Here is a 22,813-nt window from a genome sequence, read left to right as displayed (position 1 = left end):
AAGATGGCGGCGATGAGTGGTTCCCGGATGGCGGCTGAACAATTCGACAAAGAGATGAAGCTACGCACATCAATATTCAAGGAAAAAGACACTACTAATTACGCGCGGCTAACGATCGAAGGGTCCCATCGGTTGGTTCACCTTCCGTTCTAGCTACGGTTTCTCTTTGTCCGTGGGCGAAGATAAAAAGTAGAACAATTACTCAATTCCTAGACGCGTTAGTACACGGGAGAACTCGAGAAGAATCGTTCCTGCGCACCGGCGGCGCAGCGAAGTCTCGGTGGAGCTTTGATCGACATTGATCGTTAATAGACTGCGGATTTCATGCATTTGTACGATGAACAAATGCGTGAAATATTTATTTAGTGAAAAGATTCGAAGAAAGTTTATATATTAACGCTGAACCTATCGATTTAGTTATTTTAAACCGATATTCAGCTATTTAAAAATAGCTAAAGTTGTAAAAACTTTTTCATAGAAAATCACTGTACGAATTTGTTACTTCAACCGAATGTTATAATAAAAATGGCGAAAGATCGAAATAAATAGTCTTCTCATTGATATAGAATAACATATGTTAATTACTTTCTGGGCTTTGACCAGGTGTTTCTGTCGAAAATGTTTTGGAAAACGAACGAGCAATGTCAATCGCAGCCTTCGAATACGGCCGATTTCTCGAGTGATCCCCGACAGAAAGCGTCGACTTCCGGTGCGTCAGAACGACACGCGTTTCCCCTGCTGTTTCTTTTTTTTTTTAAATTCCATTTTGAACACAGTGTTATTTTGTTTGTCTCGGTTGTACACAGAGCTAACGTAGTCGAAGAAACGCAATTTGTTGAGCAGACATTGTTAAACACCGTCAGCGTTCTCAGAGAAACGAGTTACGGAAGGAGCGATACATCGGCGTGGCAAGTCTACCGGGCGAGCGTTATAATTCCGAGCTACGATCGCGACGCGACGTAGGGCTTGTCTGATCACTGGACTGCGGACTCGATGCGTAATAGATCAAATACAAAATTCGAAAGGAATTAGAAGAGCTGTAAAATGTTTTTAACTCATCACGATTATTAAAAGTGGAAAGATATTTCCATCCAGCTTATGTTCCTCGTAATCGAGTCAGACAATTTCTGCCTTTGCATTAAAAATCCGCGGTCTACCGATCTCACGCTATGCGGAACTTCCGCGCTTGTGTTCGATACCCCACTCCTTCCCCCACCTGTCCCCGCTCCGCGCGTAACTTATATCTCTGCGAACACTGAACACGACAGTTGTTCGTTTCGTTACCTTCTCCTGCGACCACGGGACGCTGCTCCTCGTCGCGAGGAGGTTCGCCTAAACGCGATCGAGGATCACCCTCTAAGGTAGCCTCGCCGACATTCGACCTCTACACGATCCGCCTACTATACCGATCGGCGAACAGAAAAAGCACGAAACAGCGATCTAGTCTGCCGGAAAGGTTCGTCGCTCGGCGATCGCCGACCGTCTGTTTTTGCGGTGGCAGACGCATCTCCTGGGGCGCCGCGAGAGACGCGTTCATTCTCATCGCCTAATTTACCCTAAACCATACACAGCGGATATACACCGTTGGCTCGCTCGCGCAGCTAATTTAACAAGATCCCTATCGACCGTACGATCCATTAACTTTACAATTACCGCTACTACCTTGTACTCTTTAGGTCAACTTCCACGGAGCGGAATCGACCTCTCCCGAGGGAACCTGGCGCACTTCGTCCTAATTTTTCAGATTAGGCGAGTCGAGGCTCTGGGAACAGCTGGAATTGAGGCGGTGCACCAGCTAGAGGCTGGTGCCATCAATTCGTGTTCATATAAATGTTAGAAAAAATGATATAACAAAACGTCGAAATGATCGGACAGCTTGTGGTAAATAGAGCACGGATATTATGCTTTTATGACGGAAACGAGTAAGTGAAATTTCAAACTGTGAAACGATTGAATGAATTTAAGACTAACATCTTGCAATTTACCAGCGATTATGGATTATTAACGCTGAACCTGTCGTGCCAGTCAAAATGACCACTTTTACATTTTCGATTTTAGCACACACGTTTTTAAAGCTCGACAGGTTTAGTGTTAAAATAATTAGAATAACATTTATTTTCATTATCTTTTTGTAGAAACGGTCAATTTTCATTTTGCATAAACGTCCGCGGTCTGGTAAGAAATAATCGACGATTTCCGAGCCTCTCGTCTTCCCTCGAAACGGAATCGATCGATTCCGACCGTTCGTGGTTGTTTGATTCTGTCTTGCATCTAAGCTCGCTAACTAATCGCTGCCTCCGAGTTCCGTTTCTTGTGGCAGGCCGTTCCAGGTCGCCTCGCCGAACGGCGGACGGTGGCTCGTGACCGACAAAATGGAGATATCTAGAGGAAAAATCTCGAATTCGTAGGATATGACGTGCGAACGATTCCCCGCGATCGCGCACAAGATTGTTCAACGGATAACCGGCAGAACGAACTATCGATAACTCGCGGCCATCGACAAAGGAACGCGTGCGGAAAATCCTCGACTTCCGCAAAAGCCCAGCGCGTTCTCGATATCATGTCGAATGGATAATAATAAATTCGCGAGAAGCCAAGCTCGGCTAATTTGTTCGCGAAATCAAGACCGAGCTGCCTTGGCGACGGGATGCTGAATCTCGCGATGAACGACAATCAACGACGGCCATCGGGGCCATTGGGGCCATTGCAGATCAAACGCGGTAAGAGGTCATTTGAATAAAATGCTCCTATAATGCAAACTTAATTTGCATAGAGTTTTAGTTAGAGTTAACAGTTAAAGTTAATTTCCATGATTTAATTATGCGTTGTTTGAAAAAGAAGGGAAATAATGGCAGATCGACCAGATCGTTTATGATACGAAATGATTTTACCGCGTTTGGCGCACTGGCTCCACTGTGCGGCGGCCATATTGTCCCCGTTCAAAAATCGGTTGCTTCTCGAAACCAAGCCAATTTTACTCCCGGTGATTTCGCGCGGAATCATTTAGGAGTAAGTTCGCGCGTCAAGGGGTTGGGACACGGTGGAATATTCGCAGACCGGAAGTCGAGGGTGGCCGGCCGCCGGAACGATCCATCCCAACGCGACGCCGATAACGATCTCATACTTTCAACATTCGATAAATTTTTACGGCACCACGGAAAAAACACTTACAGAGCTAAATTCTACCTACATGATATGAAGCTGGTCAATGATAACCGTCGGTCCAGCGAGCCACCGTTCGCCGTTACGGCGGGCGTCGCTCGCACACTGCCCCTCTCTCTAAACCGTAAAAGGAAGCATTTTTTGGTCATCGCGCTCGCACACACACGAGCAAGCATGCTTCTGTCCGTAAAAGGTAACGTGGAATCTAGATAACGAGGAAAAACGAACGAGTTCTCGTGGAAGGGGTACGCTCCTCGATTGAAAAGATTCTCGCGTGGAAAATGACAACGTTCGGGCTATTGCAACGTGCTATGTACAAAAGACGCGCGACAGACGATTGCGAACTGAAATGCGTCGGGAAGAAGTCCCGGCGAAACAGGCGGGGCGGGTCGTTGCTGGCAACGACGATAGAAAACGGGAGAAAGTGAGGAAAATGCCGCGGGACAACGAGTTGCTCCTACGTTGCCTTCCATTCGACGGATCGGGCATGGCGGGGGTTGCAACGTTCCTCTCCCCCCTTAGCGTCGCGCGGTTTGGAAAGTACATCGAGATGTTTAAAAACGGCGGAAGATGGTCGATCTTCTCTTTCATTGTTCAACGATTTACTATTAAATATGTCGCGAGATAGAAGAGAATTCTCGCGCGACGATATGGAGGGAACGCTGTACCGATCAGGACTGCCTCGATAACTGGCTAACAAACTCAAGCCCTCTTCTGTTTCTCAAAATTATGCAATTCTTCGTTGAGGAAAGGGTTTCGTACTTTCTACGCGAACAAAGTGGATTGTTTTTTTATACAAAATCGTCGTGCGTTACGAAAAATAATTCGTTTGTGTTTCCTTAAAAAGCACGTTAGACTTTGCGAATTTGATGAAGAAAACCGGAACAACTGGTTTTTTTTTTTTTAGTAAATATGAATTAGAACAGATGAAACATGATTTCTTTCGTGGTAGATTGAAAGCAATTAGATTGCGGGGGCGAGCATTTTGACTCGGGTATATGCAAGGTTCAAGGCACAAGATCAGTATAAAGAAATTGTTACACAGTACAAGATCGGTGTACAGAAATTTACACGCGGTAACAAAATAGAAAAGACTCGGTAGTCGTCGACCAGCAATTAGTTATTCATCTTTTCTAGATCACAAAACTGTGCTCCTTATTTTGTTAATTATTTTGTGCTCTTGACATATTTCAATTATCAAACAATTTTGTACTTATCCGAAGGACATTGACATACAATTAAAATGTTTCATCGGTAAAGGAAACTATCTCATTTTAATTCAAAACTATTCGCATTTAATTATTAAACTTTGGATGTTGATTAACCCCATGCCGTACTTTAACGAGTCAGACTCGTGACGGAGATTTCTAGTAATAAGCTATTAGGTATGAATATTCACCCGTTCCTTTAACTAGGAATTAAATTTTATTCTCTCGTTACCAATATTTAAACATTCAAGTAGATATAAGCGCAGAATAAATATAAAATTTCCTTTTTCATCTAAGAAATTAGTGCGATCGAAGGAATTCTAATCATATAACTTCTAAAGAAAATGGCACGGCAAGGGGTTAACGGCACAATAACTGATACATTTGTTCTACTAAAAAATTGTGAAACGTGTTACTTTTCGCAACGCATGTCGTAAATAACGTTTCCATGCAGACGATTTCGTACAACTTTGAGAAGAGAGCTGCTTAGGGAAGTAAATTTGCATCCATGCCCGAGGTGAATAAATCGAAGAACAGAAGACCCGGTGTCGGTCGTTAGAACACCGCCGAATAATGAAAATGAAATGAAATGAGAGTGATAGAGACTGAGAGCGGCTGAGAGAGAATGAGAGAGAGAGAGAGAGATAGAGAGAGCGACGAGAACTCGGCCGAAGGAGTCCAACGAGGAGGAGAATCTGTTAAAAAGGGAGAGTAAGGCGAGGAGGCGTGCCGTGAAATGAATTATTGGTGCTGGATCTCGTCAGTCTCGTCCTGGGACACGATGCTGGACCTGTTCGACCGTACGTCGAGGTCCATGCCGAACGGTCTCGACGAGGAGTCCGTCGCGAGAAGGGTTTGCGCGCCCTCCTCGATGCTCAGGCTACACTCCAACGAGCTGTCACTGAAAGTACAGAAACAGACTTCTACTCATCACTAGCGTCTTCAACGTGTGTCCTACGAAACGGTGCCGCTGTGATCGACGATCGTACCCGGGCGCGTTTACCTGACGATGCTGGCACGATCCACCGATCCGGACGCCGGCATCGTGCAGTTGTCGCCGTTGCACGATCGTTCGCCGTTGCTGCTGCACGAGGACGACGTCCTGGTCGCCGCGGCCTCTCTCAGCGACGCTCTTCGCGACTCTTCGTGGCACTCGCACCTGCCGATCGATTTTTTCACCTGGGGTTAGCCCGCACAAGAGGGGAGGAGGAGATCCGACTTATTTATAGATGGTACGCGCGCGCGGCCGCGACATCATTCATAAAGCGTAACACGCCGCGACAACCTACGCGAGAAATCTTTCCGAGCGTTACGTCGTTCTCGCCGCGGCTCTTATCTAACGTTCCTTCTTTTTTTAGAATACGCGCCGCAGACCGCGTGTGCTCGATTCTTTTGATGGAAGTTTGTTACAGCGTTACACGGTTGGACAAGTAGAAAAATTCTTCGGTTAATCATTTGCAGTATAATAACGAGTCGTAGCATATCGAGGATGATTCGATAAATGCTGCCAATCGTTTCTATCAAATCGAAACAAAACTTGAATCCTTCGTCATCAAAATCTGAGAATGAAAGCGAATGAAGAAGAACGAGAAAGAAAAATTATCTCGCTGCATCAAGGAAATGATTGAGAACGAAAAAGTAATCGATGCAGTTCTGAAAGACATCGTAGCGCAAGGGGTTAATTAATGGTGACTCGTCGTCGAATCGACTCCGCATGAATTCATGATAATTTCACGTAATTGTCTCAGTTAATGTCAATTTAATATCACGGCACCACTAACGATATTAAACCAATGGTCACCGCTCGAAGCTTAATAGAGAGCGCAATAACTAGAATTCTGATCACGACTAACGCGAATGCGTCACGGTCTACGTTGATGGAGATTCGCTGATACTGTGCCAGCAAGGGAGAAGAAATACGGGAAATATTCTACGTTCGATTTACGTACCTGCATTCTTCCGGCTGCACGTAGCTGTACCCGGACTTGGGCTCGTCGTCGGCCCGCGGGATCGTCTGGATTCTCTTCGGCGCTTTCCTCTTCTCCGGTATCTCCTCGAAGTTGATCCAATTGGTGGGTCTGGCCGGGGCCCTCGGTGGCAGTGGCGGTGGGCTCGGCGACTTTCCCGCGGCCCTTCGACCCGCGTCGGTTACTTTACCGGCGAACTCCGTGAACGTGTTCGCCGGATGCTTCCGGGGACTTTTCAGCTTGCGGCTGTCCTCCCGGGGCAGCGAGATCTTCATCTTCTCGATGCGGCGCTCGTCGAGCGACGTCTGCATCACGAACTCGTCGAGCAGCGTCGGGTTTATGGGCGTCGTCGACCGAGGCCTCTCGATCGGTATCGTTCTGGACATCGTTCACAAACCATTTGGTGTCGGCGCTCTATCGTGAAACACGCTACCGACGCCGATGCTCTACCATCGTCATTCTACTGGTACCAAGCGTTTTTGTTACGAACAGTTTGCGTGGTTTTGGTTTCGTAGACTGTTCACCCTCATACGCCTCGTCCGGTTATGATCGATGCATACACGATCGGTTTCAATCTCTTTACGCTCTAAGGCTACCAATCAAGAGCTAGGAACCTTTGTTTGAATCTTTTCTACGCGGAAATTAATTCTTTAGATCTAAATAAATAAACGGTTTGGATCCTTAATGGCGCGTGTAGAATTTTTCGAGGAGTGTTATTGCTTACTGGTAAAAATTGTTAAAGCAATTCGATCATAGAATTTATTTGTGCAATTGTATCTAAATAAAATCTATCTTGAACGAAGCAATATACCTTGTAATGTTCAGCTAAGATAACTGGTATAGTAAAATTATCATTTACTTTGCTTTTAATTTAACATTTTCGAAAATATCACTTACGCCATTATGATTCGAATCCAGTGAAATAATTCAACGGACCAAGAAATAGAACGAGCGAATCATAACTTTGAGGAACGTATGAGGGTCTTGTGTATCGACTGTGCGAAAGTGTTTCATTGGTAAAGTCTCCGTGTCTCGTGGATGAAGTTAGACAGCGAAGTAACACCGAAGCCAATGAACCGAAACGAAACAGTTAGCGAACACCGTGAATGAACAAATTGGCATTACCCGTCGCCACCTACGGATCCGGCCTACGACCTACCTAACTTCTTGGAGTCGTTGTTTGACAGGCAGGATCGGCACGGCGACGCTTTTCTCTAAAGGTAGGGTGGTCGGTACGTAGGGTAGATCCTCCTCGAAGCTCTCCTCGTAAAACAATCCTTTCCTCTCGTCGGGCAGCTCCTGGACGATCTTCTCGGTCTTGTTCCTGATGAACTCGATCTCGGAGTCACGCTCGGACTCGGAACTGTTGTGATCGAGATCGGAGACGACGCTGGGCGCCTTCGCGAGGCCGTCCTCCGGTCTGAGTCCGTCGTCCGGCAGCTCCGCGAACCGCTTGGTTAGGGCGAGCTCCCTGGCCAGCTCCTTGGCCAGTTCCTTGTGGGTCAGCTCCTTGTGGGTCGACTCTTTCTGAGACGGCTCCTTGTGAGTCGGCTCTTTATGAGACTGCTCTTTGTGAGAAGGCTCTTTGTGAGATGGCTCCTTGTGAGATGGCTCCTTGTGAGATGGCTCCTTGTGTGACGGCTCCTTGGGCTGCTGTTTCTGTCGGGGCGCGTTGTCGTCGATTCTCTCGGGCGGCTCGATCTGCTGGACCTCTTTGCTCTTCCTTTTCGGCTTGGTGATCTCCTTCTTGCCGACCGAGTCTCTGGACGAACTGCTGGACACTCTGTGTTCCGAGGGCGGCCTGCTGTCGCCTGACTTCGCCTCGATGATCTTGCTGTGCGAGCTGATCTTGGACTCCTTCGAGGAGCTCCTCGAGATCTCCGAGTCCTTCGAGACGCTCCTGGGCAGCGGTCCGCTGTCTCGCGAGTAGGACCTCGAGGTGATCTCGATTTGGGCCTCGGTCTTTATTTTGGCCGGCACCGGATGATGCTCGATCGACACCTGTGTCACTATGCTGCCGGTCCGCGGCTCCGACTCGTACTCGTCCAGCAGCTTGGTCGGCGTCTCCAACGGAATCGATACGCTCTCGGAGGGCAACGCCTCCTCGTAGTTCCTGTCGTCCGCGTGCAGGCTTATGAAGATCGAGTCGTCCTTCCTGTTGTCCCTTTCGGCGTTGAACCGGAACTCCACGTTCCCTATGCTCTCCAACGACGGATGCCCGCCAATGTCCTCCAGCTCCGTGCCGCACGCGGCCGCGATCGCCTCGTCGTAGCTCTTCTTCCGCTCGCGTTTCTTGAACAGGCTCAACGTCGACGAGAACACCCCCTTGTTCTTCGAGTCTTTCTTCAGGCTCGAGCCTTTCTCCGCGGACACGCGCTCGCGCGACTTCGATCTGCTGCGCAGACTCTCCGTGGTGTCCTTTATCTTCGAGGTCAGACTACGTCGCGGTTTCGTGCTCGGCGACGGTGATTCTGGGCTCAACACACTGCTGTCTGTTCGGCCCTTAAAAGTTGAACACGCGGATCGTCAAGAACATGCAGTGTTATGCGACACACTCTTCTCGAAAAAGCTAGCGGGTCTTCTACAAAGACAAAGCAAGGAATCCATGTGCGGGTGAGACAAGCGGGCAAAGCGTACAGCGGGACGCAGGCGCGAGCCTCCGCGATCCCGATCCTGCGATCCCGTTTCGAGCGATCGAGTCTAGGAGAACCGGAGTTCGAGTAATATATATTATAGTTTTCTAGGGACTTTCTCTAAATAATCTAGAAGACGCTTGTTGATCGATACTGTCTTCTAGACGTTCTAGAGCCTAGGATCTATAAACTATGAAAGGATTTTCAGAGTTATTTTCTCAGTCCTCCCAGTAGACAGTGTTTCGAGTATATGAGCAGTCGGGAAAAAAGTCATACTTTTGAATTAAGTAATTGTCGAGTGAAATAATTATGATTAATATAAAACGAATGTATTTATAAAGCAATACACATCTAATATAACGCATAATTAAACGATTTATTATCCAATTAGCCGAATATGTGATCTAATAATAAATAATTTTTTATGCCTTAACAATTTTCTGACAATTTTCCACTGGACGAGACACTGTCATAGATCGCAACGGGATGGACGACAAGATCGGAGAAGCGCCCGAGAGGCTCGCGAGGCCGCGTCCAAGGCAACAGCAGTCCTAGACGGCGAACAGTACCTTGAACAGGGAGGCGAAGCTGCTTTTTCGGGAGACGGAGGAGGGGCTGGGTGTCCGGGAGCCCTCGAGCTCCCGAACCTTCTGATGCCGCGGCAATTTCGGGCTTCCGGTCACGCTGCTCGTTGTCGGAGTCGTTTGCACGATTTCCTTGAAGTTCTGCGACTTCTTTCTCTTGTCGTTGAAGTCCAAGCTAACCGGCTTCTGCACCTCTTGCGGCAGACTCCGGCTGGACGACTGCTGCGCCGTCGTTGTACTTTGCGTGTCCGCCGGCTTCTTCACGATCGGCACCTGCGGAATTTTCCGGGATCAAGGTCACGCTCGAGAAACGGATTCGTCGCCCGATACGAACCTCTATGTTGACCTTCTCTAGGAATCTCTTCGTGATCTCCACCTCTCTCTTGAAGATCTCCTTGCGCTCCTCCCGGTCTCTTCTTCGCGGCTTGTCCAGAGGGTCTGGCTTCAAGTTCCCATCGATCATCGACACCTTTATGCTCTCCGGTATCAACGCCTTCGTGGTGTCCGCCTCGCGTTTCAACAGGATCTTCTCCAGGTCGTCCGTCTCCGGCTTCGACGGCTCTATCAGGTTGTCGGCCAGCGTCGGCTTGCTCCCGCAGAACGAGGTCTCGAGCAGGCATTTGTGCGGACTCGGTGACCTGGCAGGGATCGTCGATTTGTTCACAAATTAATTCGTTATTTGACACCTTTCAGGCTGGGACATTCTCCCAAAAAGTACGCCACATACTTTATGACTTCGTACGATTTTTGTGTAATTTAATGTTGGCAGGTTCTCGAGATTGACGAATATGAATGAGTTATTAAAAATGGAAAATTCGATCTTAGATAGCACAGATGGGTTTTTAAGACAAATTGAGGACGTCCTAAAGACGACTATTTTTAAACTACTACTAAACTGTTGATCTTTACAGAATTAATGATCGCGCTACATTGAAGACAATGTGACAACATTCTTGAATTGTTCTGATTTCTTCACTAGTTTCTGCATATCGCTCACTTATTTCTGCCCTAAACGTATAAAATTTGCAGCCCGACTATTACGAAGCGCAAGAATTCACCGACCACATCTCAGTAACCATGCACGGAATTAAAAAGTTCCAAACGGCATCTGGTTCTCTGAAATGTGTACAGCCCTGCTGCGAAAAGGTACCCACTATGCATTCAAGCCGAGTTTGCAACGTTCCCGGTCGGAACGAGATGAATAGACTCTGTGGATTTTTATGCAAAATATAATTCTGTTGGGAATAACTTTTCTCTGTTAAAAATTTCAGCAGGCGGTACGTAATATAAAAACATTCTCAAACTCTTTCCGCGTCTTTACAATTTCCTTTTTGACCTACTCATTTTTTAACGAAAAATGCACGAAGCCTGGAGATGGAGATCCGGTGAACGGGTTTTGGTAGAACGAAAGTCGAACGACAAACGTACCTCGAGGAAGTAGCCGAGACAACGGAGAGCTTGCCAGAGGCTCCAGAGCCCTGGCTGCCGACCGACGACAACCTGGACGTCCTGCCGCTGATGTTCAACAGCACGATCTCGGAGCAGTTGCTGTCCTTCCTCTCCCTCTCGAGCTTGCTGCTGTACTCGGACAACGAGGCATCGTCCTTCTTTCTTTTGGCAAGCTTCTTCGACTCCCGCCTGAGGTCCTGCTCGTGCACAGGATCCTGCAGGTCGAGCTCCTCCGTGGACGATCTCAGATCTTGAGCGTCCTCTTTGTAACCCAGCGTCAGCTTGCATCCAGGTGGAGGCTCGCCGCCTGGAACGTTCACCGGAACCCAGCTGTTTCACCGTTTCGACAGGACGCCGCGCGGCTCGTCGATCTACGACGATCGCACTACGAACGACTGCCGGGTGCTAGCCGCTGCTACTTCTCTAACAACGTCCGTCGGGTTACAACCTACTTCTACCAGCGAACTATTATGGTCTACAATCGATACAAGAACAGTTGGCTAAACCGTGCTCGGATGGAACACCACCGGCCGTCATGCGACGCGCACTCTCGCGCGCCTGCGAGGCTCATTTCATGAGAAAAACGGATACTCTTCGCAGGTGTAGATCGCGACCTCAAACCTACGGATCAATTCCCTCTTCGGACGGCCGCGCCACTGATTAACGTATCGACCGTATGCATTCAGAGCTTTCTGCACAAAGTGGAGGGGAACCACGTTATCGAGTCGCTACGCCTAATGCTTTGTAAACAGATTTTCTCGGCCGCTGGATTGTTGTGCCGGCGCATAAATAATGCCGCGGCTTCTTGCGAGAAATCGCTAGCTGCCGTTCCGGAGATGTTCTATCGTTGTCTCGACTTCCTGCGGCCCCGTTTTCGGAAACTCGCTGGCTCCGCGAAGCGCGCCCCGAGAGCGTTTTCGTCGACGAGCGTCCCCTTAGGAAAATAGATCGCGATCCTATTACCTAAGTATACCTATTACTGGCAAGGGGAATTCACAATGCCGGAGATTGCGTTAGAATCGAGAATACGTTAAAGTTGTAGTACACAGCTGACGTTAGAAAAGCGTAATGGGAATTTCTAAAATAGGCATCAATCTTTTCAGATATTTCAGATGTACATAACATATGCAGTATGTTCATTTCAGATCTCGAAATTTAAATATTTTGATAATAAGACATTTTTGAGGAAAATGTTGAATACATAAGTTACTCCATTTCGTAAGAGAATGAATTTCTGTATGAAACATTTTTCCTAGAAATGTGTTGTTTTATTTTAATTAAAAATATTTTATAAACGAAGCCGCGTTTTGAAAAATCTTGCAAGTGTTTTCTGATATACTGTAACTTTAAGCCATTCTCATTTTAAAAGTATTAGTTATATATCCTCGTATAAGTATTACCAACCAGATTGACGCATTATTTACGGAGCTACCTAAAAAGAACCGCTGACACGTCGCTAATTACATCACCACATCGGTTTCATAAATTCTACGAGATTCCATCAAGGGTACGATGATCTATTTCCTCGAAGATCGTCGACTATGCGAAGACACGTGACGCTCGGACACGTGCCGAACGATTGTCCACTCTTAACGAACATACAGAAAAGTTGTTTCAGCGAACAACGGAGAAACGTGTTGCTTCATCCTGCAGGACGCGGAGCGTTTGTGTGCCGCGGCGACAATGGCAAATATAGGGCGAACTTCCGGTCGCAACCCGCGCGTCCCGCCTACGTAAACTCGCTCGGCGACCTGTATTAATTCGTGGCCGTGCACGCAGAAACGGGAATCGAGGCTCGCGTTATCTCCGGGGACCATTTCACGGCAACGCGAATCGTCACGATCGATTCGCCGGCGCGACGGTTCTCCACGAGGTGAGCTCGCGTTTTGTATAGCTTTATAGTTTTGTATGGAAACGAGATCGACGGAGGAAAAACGTTCGCGTTGGTGGAGGGTCGTTATCGGAGGGTCCTTATCGGGAGCTCTGCTTGCTGGGAACTTTACCGATCGCGGATTTCAGAACGGATTTACACGCGTGGAACAACAGCATTATAAATGGCCGATACAATGGGAAGATCTTCGATGCAGAAATAATTTAAGATGACTAGTCAAATAATTTAAGATGACAAGTCAAATAATTTAATATGACAAGTCAAATAATTTAAGATGACAAGTCAAATAATTTAAGATGACAAGTCAAATAATTTAAGATGACGAGTCAAATAATTTAAGATGACAAGTCAAATAATTTAAGATGACAAGTCAAATAATTTTAGGTGGGAACAAATTAATCTAAGTCGGAGGTAAAATCATTTAAAATGCGACCGAAATGAACTAAGACGCGTAGAAAATAATTTAAGACGGGAACAACATGATTTAAGATGCGAAGGAATTCATTTATTATGCAATATGTTGTAGTAATTGAGGAACACGTAAATTACTAAATGAACAAGTTCATGAATAACGACTACCTTACGACCATCCCTCGGCTCAAAATAATTCATACAATCCACCGCAACAATTTAAAGAAACGTTTGAATAAATTCGCTTGGTACACTTGCGGTTCAACCGAATCGAAGGTGTCCAGTGCATTATTGGAATTGTATATGCTGACCTGATAACCTAATTAAAGGGACCGCGACACCCTCTAGTATCGCTGGCCAAGTGTTTGCCCGAGTTGTAGCAGTGTAAAGGGCCAATGTTCCTACGAGCTTCAGGAACACAAAGGGTCAATATTCTCGCGAATTTCAAGAACGCGAGGAGTTAAAATTCAAAGCGATAGGAATTCGAAAAACGGACTGGAATTTCTTCCTACGATTTTGGAAAAATGAAAGATAGCAGGGATCACAAAAAAGATTACAAGCAAAAATAATTCATCCGTGTCTCGTTGATGAACACTATATTTACGGAACCTGGACACTAAACATTCAGTTTCTGGTTATTTATTAGGTTGGAGGGAAAGTTCTGTCGTAGTTTAAATAGGCAGGTAATTTTTCTTATAAATAAAAGAACATCTGGCTAGTGAGTCATTGGGAATTTTTTTTGTTTTTTTACCTGCTGTATAATGTAAAAGGAGTCCTTTTTTACCGTTCATCATTTTCTTGTGTTATTTAAAGTGAAAAACATGTCAGTAGATAAAGTGCATTTACGACACTGCATTTTGTATGAATTCCAAAAAGGTAGCAACGCATCGGTTGCATGTAAAAATTTATGTGCGGTATTTGGAAAAAATATTGTAAATGTTCATACCTGTCAAAGATGGTTTAGCAAATTTCGTTCCGGGGATCTGAGGCTCCAAGAAAGTTATCGATCTCGACGACCATCCAAGATGGATAATGATATTTTGCGATCCATGTTGGAAGATAATCCACATTTAACAAGTCGAGAAATTGCAGAAGAGTTTGGCATTCATCATACAACTGTTGGAGATCGCATTAAATTTCTTGGGTTTGTGTTAAAGCAAAATGAATTCAAATATTTTCTTTAAAATACGACAGAACTTTCCCTCCAACCTAACAGATTGTGAAGATACATTCAAGAGCTATTTATTTAATACATTCGTTATTATTTGCGGTAAACATAAAGCTAAAATTTAAATCGTTATCTTCACAAACTAATATAGAACAGCAATTTTTAATGCTCCGTAAATTCAGTGTTAACACACCAGAAGCGTGTCATCAAAATTGCGAGCCAAATCATTTAATAAAGGGGGTTAAAAATATAGGGGGTTAAAAAAGAAAAAAAGAACTACGATCCCCCGCTGCATTGTATGTACATCGTCCATCCGCAGAATTGTGCATCGGAATAAAAGAGCGCCGGTTGCGACGCTCGTTAAAAGTGACAAGGGTCTCTTTAAAACTAAAGAGGCATCGGTGATATCGAACACACAGCCGCGGCCTGGCGCGCCGTGCGGGGAAAAGTGAAACTGTATCTTGCGGGTCGCGTGACATTCAGACGACATTGTAAAACTGGCGAGTGCATTCAATTCTTTATCGTTGATGTACGACGACCGGGTGCTCGGAGACCGACGACGCGGCAAGGTAATAAACCCGACGGGACCATAAACAGGATCATAACTCTTCGGTCGAGCTCGTTTCAAAAATTTCCAGAACCGCCCACCGCGGCCGCGGAATAATTTCGCTTTGCATCTCTCGCCGACTGCCGCGGTTCAACTACATTTTACCGTCGCGAAGTTCTCCTCGCCGCGGCGACGTTTTACGCGACGTTCTTCGCGGGCCTGTCGCGGATAGAACTTTCCTTTCATTCTTCCGCCACAATGGACAGTCGACGTTATACGATGTGACCAAGCGCGGACGGTTTACCCAAACAATCACGGTGGCCCGCGGTCGTTTCTCCGTGTCGGCGAAGAAAATGGCGGCGAGAGAGCCCCGAAACTGGATCGTTGTTGCCCCGAAATTGGGAAACCGAGGCGACGCGCGCGACGGGTATTTTTCAAGAAACCCTCGGGGAGACAGAGCCGCGAGACAAAGCCGGAGAGAAAAAGAGAGAGAGAGAGAGAGAGAGCCGTATCAAACTGTCGTTGTTTGATTGCCACATACGGCACGAAATTTCCAGGCGAGCAGGAAAACCGCCGAGACGGACGCGGCCCGTCTAGCGCGCTGTAATTGAATTTCGTCACACGCCCGACGCCCCGGCAATTCAATTTTCTGCTTGTAACGGCCCTACCTACGCGAAAACTTCTCCGACGGCCGGCGACTTGCTTCTTCTTCCACCTGTACAAATGTGTTAAACGCCGGACTGAAGTTCGACGAAAATACGGTGACCACCGGCACGGAAGTTCTGACGAGCTACGGTTCTAATACACGCTGCTCAACGAAATGCCATGTTTGACTGACGACATAGTAGCGAGGGTGCATCGAGCTCAGAAGTCGGAAAGATTGTTTTACAGAAGTAGTCGCAAGCATTAATTTAACACATCTTGCGCGGGAAGCGACTAAAGTCGTTATTATTGATTTTCTTAGTTTTTAATTTCTGACAAGTTGTTTTATTTTTTTAAAGGGAATAGAGAAATTGTTTTTAACACAGAAACTGAAACTTTGATCAAAAGACCCTAATGTTTAAAAACTACAGTTATCTTATGCAGAAGGAATTTTGCGTCCGAACTGCAAAAAATCGCCCGCTAAAACGGTAAGACTCTGGCGGCAAAGTGCCCACGCAAGATGTGTTAAGAAAAGGGTGGTCATCCTACCATGATTTTTCGCGAAGTTATCGTCTGTCAAAGTTAGCCAATTTTTCCTTTGAACTACGCCCGAGCCCCATTACCTTTGCGCTCACGACTTTTACAAGATATCGTTCGGCTAGTTTACGGAAAGATAACCTTAAGAGTCTTGCTCCTTTTTAGCTACCGACCAATAACATGCCACGCGTGGTAAGTAAATTACAGCAGCTTAATCGCAACACCTATTTAACACGTTGAATGCCACGGGGGTCACCGGTGACCGGCACCGAACTTGACAGTGACGCCACGGGGGACACCGGTGACCGGCACTGAACTTGGCAGTGACGCCACGGGGGCCACCGGTGACCGGCACTGAACTTGGCAGTGACGCCACGGGGGTCACCGGTGACCGGCACTGAACTTGGCAGTGACGCCACGGGGGCCACCGGTGACCGGCGCGCTCAGATTGATGAAAATATATATAATTTAAACAAATGACAATACTTATAATTTTTTTATTATTATCATCATTGATGTAGTGGTGTGAAGAAATGGATGCAGTATAAAACATTTGAAATAAACATTTTATAAACATTTATCTATTGTATATAATATTTCAACATTACATGTATCGCTAAATGGAAATTTCATCGTGGCGCCACGGACGATCCCGGTAAAATTGGCGTGGCATTCAACGTGTTAAGAAGGGATAACGTAAAAGCGGCGGTCTTCGAGTTAATTACTTGATACATGCGTAAACGAATACGTGTAAAGTGTCGTTTCTCTAAGAACCAACAGTCTATCTACACTAAATTCTCAATAGTATCGCAGCGAAACGAACGGCTAAGCTATGACATCTCTGTAGAACCTTAGAATCTCATCTCTAGCTAATTATCTGCACGAAATGACCTTGACTCGAGAACGGATACGTCTCGATGTGTCGACTAGAAGCTTGGACTGATCCTCCGGAAGAGAGAAGGGAACCGAGACGGTCCTCTATCGAAGCTGAACTCGCTAGATGTTGTGTGGCTGGCGTCAGTGGCCCCACAGGGCCGATAAAGGGCAGAGGTGATTCGCTCGGCAAGGTCGTCGCGAAAGGTGAACGTACGATGTCGTGGAAAAAGAAGAGGAAAAAAAAAGAACGGCGAGAATTACCTGCGAGAAGCTCCCTCTCGGGCGTCGAGTCCCTGGAGTTACTGTCCTCATGGTGGGAGGAACTGCTGGCCCTGCTGATGTCAATTCGCGGTGTGCTGGGTGTCTTCAGCGAACTGCCAGGCGTAGCCGGCGTGGTGACCTCGACGATGCCTGGCATTCGCGCAGCCGGTTCCCCCTGCATTCAAATTCGTAACGCTGGTTTTTCGCTCGGGTCACAGTCACTGGGGTGTGGTTGGTGGTGGTGGTGGTGGTTGGTAGTTGGTGGTTGGTGGTGGTAGTTGGTGGTGGTAGTTGGTGGTTGGTTGGTTGATTGATTGGTTGGTGGTGGAGACGGCAGGTTCAGCCTGCTCCGGGGACGCGGAGCTTCGAGAGTGTTTTTTTTTTGCGTAGGGATCACGCACGCTTAGATCGCCGAGAGATCCTCGATCGAAGGTCGAAGGTCTTGGGGACGAAGGACTCGGGCACGGATCACGCCCGTGACGCAGCCGAGTTAAAGAGGACGAAGGGAGGACACAGGGAAGGACTCACGTTTTCCACCTCGTCGGACAGGTCTTCGAAGGATGCTATCGGCGCTGGTCCAAGCTTCCTCTGATGGGCGCCCGGTACCCCTGACGCCATATTTTTCGATAGCTCAGCCCTCGATGATGCTGCAAAACACCCTTCGTTTTAATCATTCGCTCTAACACCTGCGGCCTTTTATAACGCAGGACAGCCACCGATCGTGTTAATTTATCGAACGCCTCAGTTGAACTCCACCTACGAAAGGTCTTACTCAGAATCGGCGATCTGTTGCAGGTTTCTGCTGCAGCGTAGATCACTCTACTCGCCTTCTTTATTCGTAGAACTTATTGCAATTAATTCGCAATTTTATTCGCTCGTTATACGTCTATTCACGCGAGTCAATTTGTAGGACTCCGTCTATGAAAGAAGGTCAGACTTTTCGAACTTGTCCGGGACCGGGGTCACGATGCGCAACCAAGGTGCAAGGTTAGATCCGAACTGTTTAATTACTGTTCGATCAAACAGCGTTACGGCCAAGGAGCATGTCCACCCACGTACCGCACAACTGCTCCGACTTTCAAGGTGCTCTCAAGTCACCGAAACTATGTACTGGGTGGGTGTCCCGTTCGAAGTAACACGCTCAATTATCTACCAAACTATAATTAATTTTAAAAATTGCCTCAAACGAGGCTTAACCTGTTTTCTTTAACACGTTGAATGCCACGCCTATTTTACAGGAATTGTCCGTGGCGCCACGATGAATTTTCTATTATGCGATACATATAATGTCCAAATATTATCTGCAGTAGGTAAGTTAGAGTGTATAACCATGTTTGGCATGTTAATTGCGACGGGGTCACCGGTGACCCCCGTGGCATTCAACGTGTAAGAATTATATGTATTGTCATTTATTTAAATTATTTATATTTTCATCCATCTGAGCGCGCGGGTCACCGGTGGCCCCCATGGCGTCACTGCCAAGTTCAGTGCCGGTCACCGGTGACCCCCGTGGCATTCAACGTGTTAATGGAACTGTATATTTATTTTATGTAAACGAATTATACATTTTAAAGCTAATTAATTGATATAAGTTGGTTGTTCAAAATCGTTTGATACTGTTTAAAGTTTACCTCTTTAACGACGATTTAAAGAGCATTTCAACAATCTTCAGACCCAAAGTCAATGAACGTGAAACGCACAATTTTTTCACATAAAATAATACACATATTTCATCCTTGAAACAGGGTAAGTTACATTCGACACACTTTTTGAAACGAACTGTAGTTTAGTGGATAATTGAGTCATAACTGGAACACGCAGTACATTCGTTGCGACGTCACCATATTTCAACGATTTTATAGTTTCAAATGACCGAGGACCACGTCCGCGGACTAACTAGCGTCCGCTGCCAGCGTCCGATCGAGAAACCGTCGCCGGACCAAAGAAGCTAATCAGAGCCGAAGTTAGAGCATTTAAGCGAAGGACGAACCGATTAACTCTCGCCAACGTCGCTCAGGATGAGGGATATCGAGAGGCCTCTCGTCACCCGTCGGTGCTGATCGAGCACCTGACCTCCAATCCACCGACGAACCGTCTCTGGCTATCGGGTGACCGAAACGATCGGACGTGACACGTCCTAGTTCACTCGAAATTGAAAAACGATAATACCAGCACGCGACAGCGCCGACTACGCATACGTGCGCATTATGAGGCACATAGAATCGAATTACGTTCCTCGAGACCACGGTTCTTTCGGCGAAACGAAAACGCGTAACGAAAACATTTGCCCCCGGGAACTCTATTTCCTCGGAAATTGCTGCTGGAAATTGATCCGACGAACGTGCTCGCGACGGAGATAAATAAAAATATCGAGCCGCGAAGCATGCGGTAAGCAACAGGAAAATCTTCGACGCTGCAGCTGCTGACAAAATGGCGGACTCCGGTTTCGCAGTTATCCGGACGCGGAGATGCTTTTGCTGGCAATCACCGCGAATTGGAAACCACGACCAGTCGGTCGGGTTTAGGGAGGATCTCGTAAAAATTTCAGAGATAGTTCCTCGGAACTCCGCGGTCTTCGCGCTGGACCTCGGAGTCGGCTTCTCGGTTTCAGGCTGCGATGAAACTTCTGGTCGGCAGAACGTTCTGCCGGGGGTTTTTTAACGAAGAACGCTCGGGGAAGCCGGCAGCCTTCGAATTAACGTTGCTTCCCGCCGGGACCTAACAGCTCGCGGCGCAAACCGTCGGGGCTGCGCGGCTCTTTTGCCAGCGAGAGCAAACATTCCGACAAGTTGACGCGGAAACGAGCCGGCTCGAAGAGCTCGATGCATATAATTGGACGCAACAACGGCCGAGTGTGCCGCGCGTGTTCTTGTGGCTCTATCGGCCGGGCCTCGAAAACCGATGAAATTGAAAACTACCGGCTGGAACGCCGACCGATCCTCCGGAGAATCGGGGTCGCTCGGGTAATTATTTACGAATCGGTAACCGCCTGATTGAACCTCGTTAGTCGAGCCCCCCGTTCAAGCGATTTCCACGATTAGCATAGCTAGATTCAGATTCGTGGCGGAATTAGCAAGGAAAATTGAGCCGACTGCTAATTTCTCATGAATATGGCCAGGATTTACGACCGTGCGTGTCAACTGTACCGCGTTCGTAAGCGAAACAATCGCCGGACTGCGGTGTTTCACGCGAGATAAACATTGTTCGCGGCAAGAACATGTTGCAGCAGTCGACTGGATATTGTTTTTCTCTCTGTACAATTTCTACAGACTCGAGATTTGTGGTACAGGCACGAGGACGACACTGAGAAGGCAAGAATAACGTTTACAAAATAATAAATACGATGAGAAAAATTGAAAATTTTTGTCGCCGAGTCAAGGTTTTGTTTTCGCAAAAACCAGCGTGTACGACGACATGTTCGGCTAAGAAATTATGTAACTACCTCAATTTCAATATTTTACAAATTACACGAGTATTTCTGTAACCGATTATTTCTTATTAACTAGTTAACTGTGATTGACGAGTATACTCGTCATGGAGAAGTGGCAAAATTTTGTGTATTGACGAGTATACTCGTCATGGAGAAGTGGCAAAATTTTGTGTATTGACGAGTATACTCGTCATGGAGAAGTGGCAAAATTTTGTGTGTTGACGAGTATACTCGTCATGCGTATAAATCAGTGACCATTAGCTATTTAAATTGCAATTTTTGAGAAAAACAAAACATATTCTCAAATTTCAAGATGTCTAGAATATTTTGAGGTTATGCCGGAATGAGACAATCAAATAGAAAATATAAACAGTTTGAGATGATGCCATGCGTCCCCGTATGCACTGGTTGAAAAAGTTTACCAGTTCGCATAATGAATTTATTTATGTGTGATGATAACGGTTTTTAGATGTTAACCTAAAAGGGGCAAAGGCAAAAGTGAAAAAGTGGATTTATAAACTAGAAAGCTGACTCGTGAGCAGTGCAGCAACTTTGAATTTTCGGTGATCTTCATCTTCATCTTGCCGTATCAAACTCCAAAAACTGTGTGTCAGTGCATATCTTACCAAGCGTCGGCGGTTCTTATCAAATAAGTACAGTGCGACGTAAGAATTTCAAGTGCGTAAATATTATTTTTATAAAATAAACCCATCTTTTTCATCCAACATCTTACCAGCGCAACTTACTCCGCGATCGACGAATATACTCGTCGTGGCTTGATTCTGGCGACACGAAACTGTGCGCACTTTTAAATGAGGGCGCCACAGTTAACCGATTAAATTCAGTCCTGTCACCGGTGTAAAATAATACACATTATTCGCCGACAATTTGTTCAGAAATATTTATCGATGCTCGTTGGCCACGGACGAAGATGTTACGGAGGACCGACCCTGTTTCGATCCAGGGGAATCGTATTATATCGGTGGAACGCCGCGAGGAAGTTGAAAGTATACGAAGTTTACGGAAACGACGGCCGGGGACGCCGTGGAAACGCGAGCGGCGATCGTTTTCGGGTCGCCATGCAATTCCTTTCCCGTTGTCCCCTTTGAAACGGAATGCGCGAACAATCGGACGACCGGCTTTCCAGGCATAGCGGGGACTCGGAATACAGTTTGCCCGAGAAAGCGCGAAGTATATATCTGGAGCAGAAAAGAGGAGAAAATGTTGCGCGGGTAGAAAACGCGGCAGGGTTCTTCTATTAATGAGGGCCGGGCGCTAGACTTCGCGAAACTTTTACCGTCGATGGCTCTTGGAACCTTCAATTTTATGCGATCGCCTGTGCGCGGCATTTGCGGGCAACATGATTCGCGTATACCGCTGAATTTCTCGGATAATTATTTACTTATTCAGTATTTAATATTTGCTCGAGCATTGAATTTCGAATTGAAGGAGTTCTATGAGTAAGTCGAAAATGTGAAAACGGTTATTTGAGCCGCGATAACAGGTTTAGGGTCAAAAGTTGAACGTAGATCAACCTCCAAAATTGTCACAAAATAGATATTAATGAAGGAAAGTGAAATCACCTCCAATAATAGATTGAAGATAAGTAATCGAACTACTGAAACTGAAACCAGAAAGTTTAAATTTATTATTAGACACTGACATCAATTTGTGACAAAAATGGGCGATTAAAATTCAAAACATCTGACTTCTTTTTTGTAATAATTACCGAAGATAATTTGTATTTCATATACTCATATAACAATGTTAAAATTACTGTAGAACGTGATCTAATAGGTATTAACCCCTTGCCGTACTTTGACGAGTCCGACTCGTGATGGAAATTACTAGTAACAAATAATTAAATATGGATCTTATTTTCTTCTTTAAAATTGCAATAACATTCTAATCCCTTATCATTAATATTTAAGCATTCGAGTAAATTCCGGCACGGAATAAACATTAACCCATTCGCTGCCAAGGGCGAGTATACTCGTCTTTGGCAGGGTGTCACGCATTGCCAGGACGAGTATACTCGTCCTACTTT

At 46.2% G+C, this 22,813-nt stretch overlaps 1 protein-coding gene across 4 annotated transcripts in view; it reads right to left on the bottom strand.

The window, feature by feature from the left end:
• Window positions 1-6: 6 nt before the first annotated feature.
• Window positions 7-22,813, bottom strand: part of LOC144474898 (uncharacterized) — a 50,794-nt gene continuing 27,987 nt past the window's right edge. For 2 of the 4 annotated variants that reach the window (XM_078190275.1, XM_078190277.1), the window contains exons 2-10: window positions 17,865-17,983; window positions 17,337-17,511; window positions 10,983-11,310; window positions 9,889-10,192; window positions 9,540-9,827; window positions 7,497-8,839; window positions 6,320-6,715; window positions 5,374-5,529; window positions 7-5,271 (exon numbers count right to left, since the gene is read on the bottom strand). In XM_078190275.1, coding sequence (XP_078046401.1) covers window positions 5,112-5,271; window positions 5,374-5,529; window positions 6,320-6,715; window positions 7,497-8,839; window positions 9,540-9,827; window positions 9,889-10,192; window positions 10,983-11,310; window positions 17,337-17,511; window positions 17,865-17,954 — 3,240 coding nt within the window. In that variant the 5' untranslated portion in view covers window positions 17,955-17,983 and the 3' untranslated portion in view covers window positions 7-5,111. Of the gene's footprint in view, window positions 5,294-5,359; window positions 5,530-6,319; window positions 6,716-7,496; window positions 8,840-9,539; window positions 9,828-9,888; window positions 10,193-10,982; window positions 11,311-17,336; window positions 17,512-17,864; window positions 17,984-22,813 lie in introns of all 4 variants that reach the window. The other 2 variants (XM_078190278.1, XM_078190279.1) reach the window with 2 other exon arrangements.

The sequence above is a fragment of the Augochlora pura genome, chromosome 9 (assembly GCF_028453695.1).
Source record: "Augochlora pura isolate Apur16 chromosome 9, APUR_v2.2.1, whole genome shotgun sequence".
NCBI classification, from domain to species: Eukaryota; Metazoa; Arthropoda; class Insecta; order Hymenoptera; family Halictidae; genus Augochlora; species Augochlora pura.
The sequence above is the reverse complement of the archived record's forward strand: the minus strand, read 5'-3'. Positions and strand labels throughout refer to the sequence as shown.